The sequence below is a fragment of the Rhodnius prolixus genome, unplaced genomic scaffold (assembly GCF_049639745.1).
Source record: "Rhodnius prolixus isolate KJV_2025 unplaced genomic scaffold, Rpr scaffold_5, whole genome shotgun sequence".
Lineage (NCBI taxonomy): Eukaryota > Metazoa > Arthropoda > Insecta > Hemiptera > Reduviidae > Rhodnius > Rhodnius prolixus.
Genome location: NW_027411624.1, coordinates 24,461,902 through 24,474,904, shown reverse-complemented (window position 1 = coordinate 24,474,904; position 13,003 = coordinate 24,461,902). Strand labels below are relative to the sequence as shown.

Genomic DNA, 13,003 nt, shown 5'->3' with positions numbered 1-13,003 from the left:
CCAAAGAATATAATTTTTTATGGTGTCCTGGAAGAGCTTTCTTCGATAGTATTAAAACTGTCTGGTAGCTTAGTTGTATAAAGGTTGATCGTCAAAAACTGCATGAAAAAGAGTAACGTTCAAAAACACCCAACTTCGACAGTTTTTTTCTTTTTTTCGATTAAAGATAGAATTCCCGAATTTTCTGTATAATATCCTCCTTTATAACAGTCATTTTTTTGCAATCCAGATCTAATAGATTTCAAGAAAAAGGTTGCCGAAAATGGGAAAAACGGCATTTTCAGACAACGTTCTTGTTGTTCGCCTAAACGCGAATCATTTAACAAATTTTACTGCATTAACTTGTCATTAATATTTTCCAGAATCTGTTAAATTTTGGAGGATTCAAAATCGGAACAAAATTTAACTTCTTATATCTCAATAACTATTTTCACTAAACCATTGTTATTAATAACAGGTATACAGTAGACTGTTGGCTACAATTCGCAAAGAAATCATTAAAATCCGAACAATACGAAGAGAGTTGGTTTGAAATTTGAAGGAATTTTTAAAATCACCAATATTTAACCTTCTTTATCTCATAACCTACGAGTATTATTTGTAGTAAAATACTTTAATAATTAGCTGTCCAAAAAATATGCATATCTTATCTATTTTATATTCCATATGTATAACTTGGTGGGAAGAACACCTACGTAGATTAAGTATGTAATTTAAGAAAACTATATTATTTAATATAAAGCCAGATTAATTATTAAGTATTTTTAATGCCCAACAACCACTTTAATCGGATAATGAACTTACACCGACGATTTTTATTTTAAAATAAAACAAATTATTGGATGTATTTTGGTGTAAGAATTTTTTTTGAAATATTTATAAATTTTTTAGCCTCATAATTTTTTTGATTTTTTATAACGTTTTTAGTTTTAACCTGTAATTAATAGTTCATTTATTATAGATTAATTGATATTACAATCAATGTACGTTAAATGTTGTGCTAATGACATCATTAGGATCTGTGTCTCCTTAAAAGTTGTAAAAAGTATTAATGACAAGTTAATGCAGTAAAAGTACTTAAATGATATCAATGAATTAATGAATGAATGATGGGCATTTGCTGATTTGTGAACCTTTTGTCATTTAATCCACCAATCAATCATTATACTTAACATTTTAAACCGTAACTTTTTGTTAAGATTTTTGTTCCTTTTGGATAGATTATAATGAACAAGGAGAATATTGATGTCAGATACCGTTTTAGTACAATTGCACTTTCCAACGTAATTCAATTACGTTGATTGCGTTAAGAGTAAGTCATTGGAGGGTAATACATGTTTCTCTTCCTTTTTTTTTATAATAGCTAAGCGCCATGTAGTAAATAGTTGTATTTGTAAAATACAGCCATTTAGCATAAATATATTTTTAAAATTTATTTTTTAAATTAGTTAAAGATTAGAGCAGTGCGCCAACTATGCAGTAATGATTAGTTCAATAAGTCATTGTCAGCCGGAGAAATGTTAATTATATTTGATGGTAGAGCTGGTGGTAGCAAGAGGCACAACATGGCGGCAGCATCACGCCTGGAAGATGATTGATTGCTGACGTGAGCTAGTGAATCTCTTACATCTATATAGTTGCTTTCACTGATTGGCCGGGTTGGTTTGAAGGTGTTCCTAATGAACCTATTTAGGCTTAAAAAAATAATGAATCGCGAGGAAAAAAAAAAATTATTAAAAAAAAAAATAGATGAAGACAAAACAAGCAGAAGTTAATTGAAAATTCTAATACATATTCTCTTTCTGCTTGTGAGCAACTGTGATTATATTGTGATGGAGAGAGTCTTTTTGAATTGCTTATTCTGAGGTGATAAAATATTTGGTAAGAAACTTCAGTAGTTTGAAACTTGAGTTGTCTTTTATGCGTTTTCATTTACTCTATGTGTTTACAGGTTATGTTGTCTTACTAGCATGATGTTCCACTAAAACCAATGTGATACTTTTTCGATGCATCTACTCTTATAGATCGATTAGCAAGCCTACGGATAATCTTTGTAAAACATGACGACGATAAGTTTTTATCAGGGTTTTGGCATCCCGGATCATAATTTCAGTATGAAGGGGCTCAGCCAATTGAAGTGGGGGTGATCAATTGGAAGGAATCACAGAAAAATGAGTGGGATTTGCCATCAACTTATTATGTACTTCCAACGCGAAAATTCTTGATTAATATTTGACCTTAGATTCTCACTTGTAGCTTTGCAGCTGTGTTCCATTCCCTGCAAATCCTCGAACTTTCTTCGTATTTTCTTTGTTAACTCGGAGACCAAATCCACCGAGTTTTGAATTCGCTATAGCCTGATTTGAGTGGCGATGCAGTCCTTGCTATTAATGTCCTTGTAAGTGTGGAACGGATATCAGGATGTGTGACATATGTTTTATGAGTTATAATATACCTATATACATATATTATGGTTTCAGATTTTATTAACATTTTTTTGAAATCAGCGTCAATGAGATTTCCTTCAAATTTTGGATACTAAGTCCACTTCTGGTTATTCAGAACTCAAAAATTTGAGACCAGAGTTTTAATATATTTTTTCTGGCTCTTAAGAATCTCTTATAAGCTGTCCTCAACTCTGTAAGGATTTATTACAAAAATAATCTCTACAATTTAATTTCGGGCTTTTCGAGAGTACCCAAGGATATTGATTTTACTTCGTAATACATTTTATTAGTAAATATTACTGTGCCATCGCCAGGTTATTATTAAACATTTAGCAAAAATTCCAACTTTTAAAGAAAATTTATGAATTAAAACAGTTTTAATTTTACTTTGAGAAATTTATTCCAATTTTCTTTTCTTGAACACTCCAAACTTGTATTTAGGAAATGAAGTAATAAAGATTACTAATACCATATTCTTGAATATTAATGATCTTTTCTTTGTCTTTTTTTTTCGCTGTATAATTATTTATTCAGTACTGTAAATAACTAATGCTAAAAATGTCACGTTACAGAAGCGGCATATTACCAATGCAACATGTACACTTACCAATGTACACTTTCGACCGTGCTAGGACTTCTATGATGCTTCGCCAATATAGATTAGATTAGGCAGTCAAGACTTCATACGTCATGTCCGGACTTATGCATGTAAGTTAAGTCAATTCAGGACAACCTAATTTTAAGGGAAGGTATTACCCGACATGTTATGTCTAACTACCAAATTGATAAAAAAATAAACACATAATAGAAAATATACGTAAAACTTGTCAGTAAGCCTTTACTGTTGAGTAATAACAATGATGTATTTATACAAGAAAAATAAAAAAAAATGACGATATATAATATTTATTTACCAGAGTATTCATAGAACAAAATAGTGATAGTTCTAAGGAGATTGGACGTTTTTAAAATTTTTGTTTTAAATGATGGAAGATGTTTTTATTTTAAGATCAATTTATCAGTCAGTAAAACTCCATTAATGTTGTACATTTTGTAAATTAAATTACTTTACATGGTTTTCTTGTTTGAAACTTTTAAGATTTATTGCAAGCAATTAAATTTATTGCGAGTAATTATATACGCAATTTAACTGAACGAGCTACAAAGTCTTATGACAATCTGAACAAACATGACGCAAGTGCAAGCACACTGTCTTTGTACCGTGATCGATTATTCATAATTTTTAAAAATACCCTCAAGGTAAATATTGATTTATATCCAATCTCGAATTACAAAAAAAACCGAATGCGGGGGAAACAATTTATTAAGTGGAGAATTGTGTTTCTTTTAGTTACTATAGGAATTAGGAGAGAGGTTAGAAGAATGCCAGACGAAGAGGAGGTTTACTGGCAGTGGGTGCTGCTATCAGCTATAACCATGAACGTAGGTTCGGAACCTGTTTTCTCTTTCTTTTCCCCTATTCTTACTCTCTCTCTTAATAATTACTTTTATTTTAAATTTAATTTCAGACTATTATTCAAATTACTAGACACAAATTGAGCCCCATAATTTCGGGATAGGAATGAATATTTAAAAATTTAATTCATCCTCTCACACTCAGTTGTTCCTTCCACAGCCTCCATGCTAGCGTAGATAAATCAATTTATTTTGTACTTAAGTTAATATATTATCAAGGTGAGGGGAAGTACGCTATACTGAATTCATTCTCCAATAGGTAGCGTCCTTATAATTTGTTCTTTCTTATTTCTTTTTCATTACATTTTCTACGTCTTAACTAAAACAAAGAAAATTTTATAATAACATCTAAAGGTGTTTTTATAAGTAAATTTCGGCAAATTATAGAAAAAATCGTATCGAATGATACTTTAGGTAATGCACAAATAAGAGCAACGATTATTATTATTATATGTTAGAAGCAGGAGCAGCTCAGTGTTCTATTTCAGGTAGATATGCGGGAAGAGAAAAACTTGATTGGGTTTGCGAATTACGAGGCGTCAAGAATTCGAGAATCAAAACGATGCTACCATTGCTGGTTGAAAAAAAACCGTTGAGTAAAAGCCGGAAGCTAATTACGAAGCTATCTCGACCTAATAATCGACAAAAGTGGAGTTTCGGCCAGCAGATCGGGTGGGCGGCTTATAATGCCACCTAAAACTGCATTCAAATAGTTTCAGCAAGCGACAGTTGTTGATGTCCGCGGCTTAGTCTGTTCTCTTGTGCGGTGCTGAGATGTGGGCGGAGGCACTGACTTAGAGATGTACTGGAATCACGTTACACAGGTGTCAGAGTGAGTATTAGAGCCGGCTGTTTTATTTATTGCTAGAGCGATTCCTTTTGGCCTTCTAGCAATAGGGAGGAAATCTATCTATGAGCGAAAGCTGGAGGTTGGGAAGTGGATTGCGGGTCCTGTACTTCAGAAGCTGACAGAATGTCTGGGATGGAGAATCTAGAGTCGCTGGACGGCCTGGATTAGGGAGGCGAGGTCTTGAGTAAAGAGACAATCCGATGAAGTCAACTACTATCTTAACCAATTCCTTTGTGATATTTCAGGTCATACCTTCATCGGATGGAGAAGTCGAGCCAGCGCACTGCCTATACTGCCCACGGTCAACGTACAACGTAGAGCACACTTTCTTTTTGATGACTAAGGACGCGCTAGCGTGGATCAATAGAAGAGGAAATAGGAGAGTTTTCCCCAGACTCTTATCATCGAAAAGATGCTCAGAGGGAAAGCAACTGGAACCACCAAGGAGGGAAAGCTCCTTCAAAATAAAAGGCGATCTTGATCGGCTTCAGTGACCCAGATAAGAAAGGAGTTAGGTCGTTAGGACGCAGAGGTCTGAAGTAATTGGGTAAATAAACACTTTTTCTTATAAAATTATTTTTTTAAATTCTTTTCTGAGAAAAAGTTTCAGTTAAAAGTTATAGATCGATGTTTTTGGAATGAGTACATCAGTTTTAAAGAAATTAGTTGTAGCCGTTGTTTGTTAAAATTGCTATAAACTATAAAATTAGTTTCAGTAAAGTGGAACGCTTAATCAATATTTACCAAAACCTCATAAACAGATGTTTATGAAATATTTATTAATAAATAGAATATTTAATTTTTATGTACCTTGAGTTCACGTTTTCAGTCCTGGTGGATACATATATCACCCAAACAGAGAGAGATACGAAATACCGGCCAGTTTTGTAAAAACCAGTTTTTCATTCCTAGGGGAGTTGGTAATAATAATAATAATAATAATAATAATGTGTTTATTTTGAAACTGTAGATACAATCATTTTGGTTATATACATACAAAAACACTTGTACATGGACCGTAGTCCGTCCGACAAGTTGACTCTCACAAACTAAAAGAAAAACTTAATAGTATAAAATGAAAAAATTGAAAAACATTAAAAATTGAAAATATAAAAATAAAACTCTGCATCTGTGATGGATATCGGAAAGCAAATAATGATTAGTAAACGGGGGCATAATAGAGTTTTACAACAATTTGTTTTTTTAATTAAAGTTTTCGTTTAATGGCCCGGAACTGAACGTAGCATATAATTTTAGGTTATTAATTAATTGACATTAATTACAGTTGGTCATCCTGTTAACTAAATTAATTTATATATTTAATTGATATTGAGCAATAAATATTCCCACGCTTTTAGAAGTTTTACATCGTGTCTCTTTGAATGACTAGTACTTCTTCCAAAGGAGTGTTACTTTATGCTCATTTATTCAGTTCATAAAGTACTTACTGAAGAAATGTATCTTCTAATTAATGAATAATGATCAAAAATACTATTTTTACTTTCTCTCAACTTTGACAATTTTTTTTTCTCTCCTATAAAAAAATAAAATTCCCAAATTTTCTTTAAAATGTAGGGCATATCCTCAATTATTGCTGTAATTTTTTTTGCATCATCGTGGGTTTAACAGATTTCAAGAAATTACAATACAAGAAGAGTAGGTTTGTTATCCGCCTTCATTCGTCAACGACTCCTGTTCAGTAGTTGGACGTAAAGAACGTCTGAAAAAATAAACATTACTTTGTTTTGAAGTGGAAGATTTGAAAAAAAATACTTCTTATTTGGATTGTTCGATAATATCCGTGTCTCTGTGAGATTTTCATTTTCTCTCTCTTTCTCTTCCTTTCTCTTACACGAGGTAATTATTTATTTATCTACAATTGAGATGTTCATTTCAAATAAATAGATTAGTCTTCTTTGAGTTGTTATTTTTCTGATATTGAATGAAGCTATTTTTTTTTCTTTTTTCTTAGGCTCTGCAAACACATCAATGTTACAAGTGCATAAATGCAAAAATTTAAACATTTAAATAAATGTTAGTATTGCCTGAGTGGCCTAGGTAATAAATAAAACAGAAGGGTGATTCAAATTGTCAAATCAAGTATTCTGTGATAATGTTCTGGGTTCCGAAAAGTGGGCAGTATAGCATAGTACAAGTTTATCTTAGGACTGTTAAAAAGAAAAAAAAACCATTACTTTGAGCACATTTAATTTTTTAAAACTTTTGTGTTTTTTAAATTAATTAAAAAAAAAGCACTTTACCAAACGACTTGTGAGAGATTTTCTAAGGAAGGTATTTGAAGTAATTCACTTCAACTGAGAGCAGGTACAAAGATATACGGTTCTTTAATTAAAGAGACTTTTCTTTAAGAGCGCGGGGACGAGATTCCTTTGTAGATAATTAAAATGCTTTCGTCAAAGAAGAATTGACAAACCAGAAGAAAGAAACTGTCGGCTCTTTACAAACGTTAAAAAAGAAAAAGTAAAAATAGTTCCTTAGAGAGAGATTGTTTATACTGTTCAGTATAACATTCCACGATAAATTTTCTAGTTTTTTGTTTTTTTTATTAACAGTCATTTTACTTTTTAGTTTTTGCTAACGTAATAGCTTCTATTATTATTATGGAATGTTTCTCTTTCTCTTCAAGCGCTCAGTTCGCTAGAAACGTTCAAATGAACGATATTTTATTTTCTCGTACTACTGTCAGAAAAAGCATAATTTTCATACAAATTGACGAAATGTATTTACCGAAAATACATATTTAGCGGTCTCTTGAGACCAAAAGAATGGACTCATTAAATTAGTCCACGAATTTGCCAATCAGTGTTTTTTTTTATTATTGCATTATAATTTTTGATATTACTGAAATGGCACTGGATGCTATTTGTAATTAGTAATATTTCTCTATTAGTAATTATTTTGCAAGAGGTTCCAAATTGTTTTAAATCAGCGATATAGATAACAATATTTTCACAATCCAACCACATTGTAATTTATAAAACGGATTATAATTAAAATTTTAATTGTTAATATATAAAAGTTCCAAAGTTATGAATGCCTCCCGACTACACTGAAATGGTTTTCAGAAAAAAATCTTGCAAATGTGCTGCCGAATCAGCTGAGTTTTGTCTAGCTTTAGAAGGAGGGTGTTAAGAGGTAGTTGTACATATGCTGTTTTCCAATTCCTCTAAGAAAATGCTATCAAAAGGAACTACCAAATCAATTCAATTGAAAGCATAAACTTTACGTATGATGGATAATGTTTTTATCATTAAGTCTACTTCTATCATTTTCATTTTTCTCAGAAAAATTTTTTTAAGGGATTTTAAAGGGTGCGGCAATATTAAGCTTTCTACCGTTAAGAAAACAGTGGGTATAAATAATTTCTGGAATGCTTATCTTTCCTCAAAAGTACCGATTTCAAAAAGAGTTCATACGCCGTCGTAAAGCTATATAGGATACAGTGATAATTAAGAGTTTTAAGAAACTTTTGAAATTATAACTTTAATAGGTGTAATAAGAGAAAGTGTATAAGATTACTTACTATAAAATTCTTAGAGGATCAAAATATACCCTGAAATTTTCTTATTTATTGGTATGGATAACACATTAAATAAGACTTTCCTCATTTTTTAAGCTAAATTGTACCTAAATTTCAGAATTAAAGATTACCTTCAGTTTTCCCAATAATTTTAGTCGCTTTTTACATTTTTAATTGCACAACTTGCAACTCATAAAATTATGAATCGCTAGATAAATTAGAGAGGCAATTTAAAACTCTTAACTTAGTTTTATCCTTTCCGATAAACTGTCAAAACGTTTTTTTAAAGAATTGTTCAAAAACTATATACTTTGGTTTTTGTTTTTGGTATTTTTTACATGTTATTTCTCTTTTTCAGAACTCATGATTCATCTAAACCATCATCTGACCCACAAACTCAACTTTGATTGAATACTCAGTGACAGCAATGGTTAAGAAAATTACTCTTATTGTGACAATATTAATGGTAAAGTTCCGTCATGAGGCAAGTTAATTTACCAAAATATTTCCCAGAAGCACAAATTCTTGAAATGGGTAATAATAGCATTAAAAATACTGTTTTAAAATTAATAGACAGACACATAATTTTACTTCATTCTCTTTTATTCCACATAATTTTTGAATTTCTTTTCAATGTGCGGCACTTCTTGAAATATTTATATATATTAGTAACACTTCACGCTGCGAGTTAAGGGGGACTTAGGCTGGGTGGTCTGGTCAGTTATAAAAGACCTTTTGGCACCTACATTTAAGAATACGTTTTTACTACCTTGATTGTTGAAAGATATTTCTTTAAAAAAGCGGCACCTTTTATAGAATTTATTGTAATGTAACTTAGTATACTATTGAACTGAAAACAACTAAAACTAACTGAAAACACAGCTTTTACTTTGCATTAAAGTTTTATAGTCAAATTTACTCGAACTTATTCCTTAGAGATTTATAAATTACAAAGAAATGAACTTCTACCAGAGTAGAATTAAAAAAATCTGGTGCGAATATGCTACACGACTTTCTCAAAGAGCAATTTAAATAATTACATTTTCTCGGAAATTAGATTTTATGCAAGCAACAAGAAAAGTGTTCTATGTGTTATACTATGATGATTAAGTGACGATATTTGGTATTTTATTTATTTGTCCATGTAACAGTGGAATGGAGAGGTTAAGGAAAGAAGCTTGAGAGAGGAAGTGGGCGGAGTCGAGATTGTTAGGTTGAGGCAGTTGAAGAAGAAAGTGGTCTGGTTCAATAGGTGAATGGAACTTATGGCCTGGCACCTTGTAGGAACTTATATTTCATAATCTGTGGGAAACACACTTTGCACCTCTCACAGCTCTGATGGACTAAGTTCTCTTAAACAGAATATAACATTGTGTAAGTGACATCCAAGCTCGTTAAAGTGCACTCCGACTCTCCTAAATACACTAGAACAGAATCTTCTTTGAACAACGCCTGATGTTTCCTTAATCTTGTTGCAAGATGGTTATCACTTGAATTTTTAATTTTTTTTAATCTTTTATTGAAATTTGCAACTGCAACGATTGTTGCAACAAGTAAATGTGATATAATATTGAATTAAGTTTATAAAAATAAGTAAGTTCAAATTCTGTTTAAAAGCAACAGACCAGAGAGATCGATTAGTGAGAACTTTAAAAGAGAGTATTTATTTAATGGATGAATTTTTACATATTTCTTTCCTGTTAACCCTACAAAAGAACTAGCATTGCCATCGTTCAGATTTTCAATTGTGTTTTTACTGTAGGGCCAAACCGATAAAAAAAAAGTGTTTGTTTAATTTGTGTTATTACAAAGCTGTTCTTGTGTCTATTAGTGGTTAGAATAACTCAAAAACTCATGATGTTCAAATAATATATGCTTAAGCTCCTAGAAATGACTCTTTGAGGAAGATCAGCTCACCTATTTTTCCAAAAGAATCATTTTATTTTAGTGAACATGTGCAACATTGAAGCTACTATCTTTTTAGTATTAACTTTTGGTTAGGAAAATGATTTAAGTTAGAGAAATTCGTTTACAGAAGAAATGAATATTTTGTTATCTGTATTTTATTTTTTGCTTCTGTCTGCGGTGAGATTATTGTGCCTTATTTTTTTTTATTTTTGTTTCTTTTGTTGTTTCTGTATTTATTTAATTGTTCATTATAAGCTTTGATCATGTAAAAGGGTAAAAATAAGTAGGGACAACCCTCAGACGGTTCTTGAACCATGAGTATTTGTCTGGTACGAATTTAAAAAACAATAAAATGTAATTCTGTAAAAGTTCGAATAAAGGCACTTTATTATTATTATTATTAAGAGAAATTCGAGTGTATTTCATATCAGGTATGTTTTCTTTTTACTATGATCGGGAATTTTTTGTCTTGTTAATTTCTTTGGCAATTCTATCCAATCATCTAGCTTTATTTACTTTTCACATCACTTTTATTAGAAATATTTTTTGTTTAAAGTTTATTTCTAATTAAAGGGGAGACAGGCGTCTCTCTTAAGTACTATTATCTCTATTGTCTTTCTACCTATTACTTCCTACATAAAAGTTAATAGGATTTAATTATGCTCCAAAATTTCCGATTTAAACAAAAATACTTGATGAGGGAAGAGGAAATTTCCTAAATTTGTTTTTAAATTTAACTTAACTTTCTAGTGAACGATAACTTTCTACAGAAATTTTGAAAACAGAAATTTTCGAGGTTAGGTGGGTGGCAGTTCTAAACAAAATTTAGTAAACTATCCTTCTTCCAGAGCTTGCATGTTTTCTAATATTCTAATTTGGAATTTCACCCATCATTAGCGGTAGATTCATTAGTCAAGTTTAGAGATTTTGATTTCCACTTCTTTAATTTTTGTTATCTACACATGCTTTTACTTACAGAAATAGTAGTGTACAATGGAAACTGTCCAACCAAAGTCTGTCAGAATTAAAGAAAAAAAAACTCTGGTGTTGGATGTATTCAACGGCAATAGAAAGTTTCTTTAAATGCTATCGCCTATAGCAAAATAGCTATTACATTTTTTAATAAAGGTACCATTTGCTCATTTTGTCTGAAGTATAAAATATTTCCACAAAACACATTACTTAAGTTTGAAACTTTATTCAGAGGAAGTTGTTTTGGATGATATTTCGTACCTTTTACACTCTCTCTATATGATGGTCAAAATTTTAGTAAATGAATGATAAATTAATTATAGATATTATAAATTATAGAGGGGGAAAAAATGAAATGATAGGCATCAGTTTTTATTTGCATGCATGCCTTTCCTATAAGTGTAGTAGAATACAATTTTTTCACATTGATTTGAAAGTGTTCGTAGTAATGTAATAATACGAGTATATGCATATAATAGTTATTATGAAGTAATACACACACTCCACCTCCCATACACATGCACACAGAGAAAGTACATATGTATGTGTAAATTTTGTATATTAAGAGACGACTTTGTAATAAGATAGCTTAGTGTAGTATATACAAATATATATACTGTTGTGTTGGTTGAATGTACATACACATAAAAGGGAGGAGGTTATAAAGTGTTTTTGTGGTGAACTTTAGTGTGCGTATGTGTTAGTTGACTCCAGCCGTATAGCGGCTTTTATAGCCTGTAATCATGAGAGACATTAGCTGAAGCCTCCATCACCTTTCGGTTCTTCTTACTCCATCATTAGAGAGGCTCTACATGGAGAGACTGGGTAGGCTGAGACAGTGAGATATAGACGCCGCTGTAGACTGAGATGAAAAACTTGGACTTTATATATATATATATATATATAATACCGTGGAGAAGAGGTTACAATGTTTTAGTCTGAAACCACATACGAGTACTCTTGTAGTTGTTCTTCTTCTACCTTCAACCACACCGGTAATAACATCACCTCTTCTTGTCACTAGTTCTTTCTATTCTATACTCTATTGCACTCTTTCCTCATCGTCAACATCCGCCACTTTGTTCATGTGTTGTACTTTTTTGTCATCTCTAGGGTGGCCTACTTTTTATCAACTAGTTTCTTCTTCTTACTGTATCTTACACTTTCTTTTCGTCGTCGATTCTATTTTTGTTTATAAATTTTATTTTATCAGTAAACAGGGATAGTATGTAAACAAATTAAAACGAATTATATAGAATAACTGATTGCTGCAGTAAAAAGTTCTGGTATTTCAAATTTTCCTCTCACTGTTAAGGATTTCATTTTTAATTTTGTTGTTGCACTTATCCTAGTTTACTTTTCACGACTCCGAATATCCATCATTCCAGATCTATATCCTCTTTCACCCTGCATACTAGTCGTTATTTTTTTATTTAAAGGTTTTGAATATAGTAAGTTCGTACCAAGCAATAATAACAAAAGCAAAGCCAAGGTGTACGACCGACAGGCGTGTCCCACTTCCCAATCAAAACTGATTTCTGGGCATTCTTCATTTACCCTACTTTTTTTAATTGTAGAACCATACTAGCCTTTACTTTTCAATATTTTGGAGGACATTGCAACACACTTGTAGTAGTTCTCTGACTTCGTTTTTTTCTCAGGTCTAGCATCCTGACAGCCCTTTTCCAGTAGTTTAAATAGTTCTTCTGTTGAACTTCATTTACTCTAGGGACAGGCGTGAAAAAGTAAGCATGGACAAATTTGAGGGTCGCGTGTAACTAAGTAGTTTTTATTATTTAAAAAAAATGT

The 13,003-nt window shown here is 31.4% G+C and overlaps 1 protein-coding gene across 15 annotated transcripts in view; it reads left to right on the top strand.

Moving 5' to 3' along the window:
• LOC141458105 (uncharacterized) overlaps positions 1-12,989 on the top strand; it is a 38,152-nt gene extending 25,163 nt beyond the window's left edge. For 7 of the 15 annotated variants that reach the window (XM_074135701.1, XM_074135700.1, XM_074135705.1 and 4 more), the window contains 3 exons: positions 3,020-3,155; positions 5,019-5,320; positions 8,673-12,989. In XM_074135701.1, coding sequence (XP_073991802.1) covers positions 3,138-3,155; positions 5,019-5,267 — 267 coding nt within the window. In that variant the 5' untranslated portion in view covers positions 3,020-3,137 and the 3' untranslated portion in view covers positions 5,268-5,320; positions 8,673-12,989. The other 8 variants (XR_012460742.1, XR_012460740.1, XR_012460741.1 and 5 more) reach the window with 8 other exon arrangements.
• Positions 12,990-13,003: the final 14 nt, after the last annotated feature.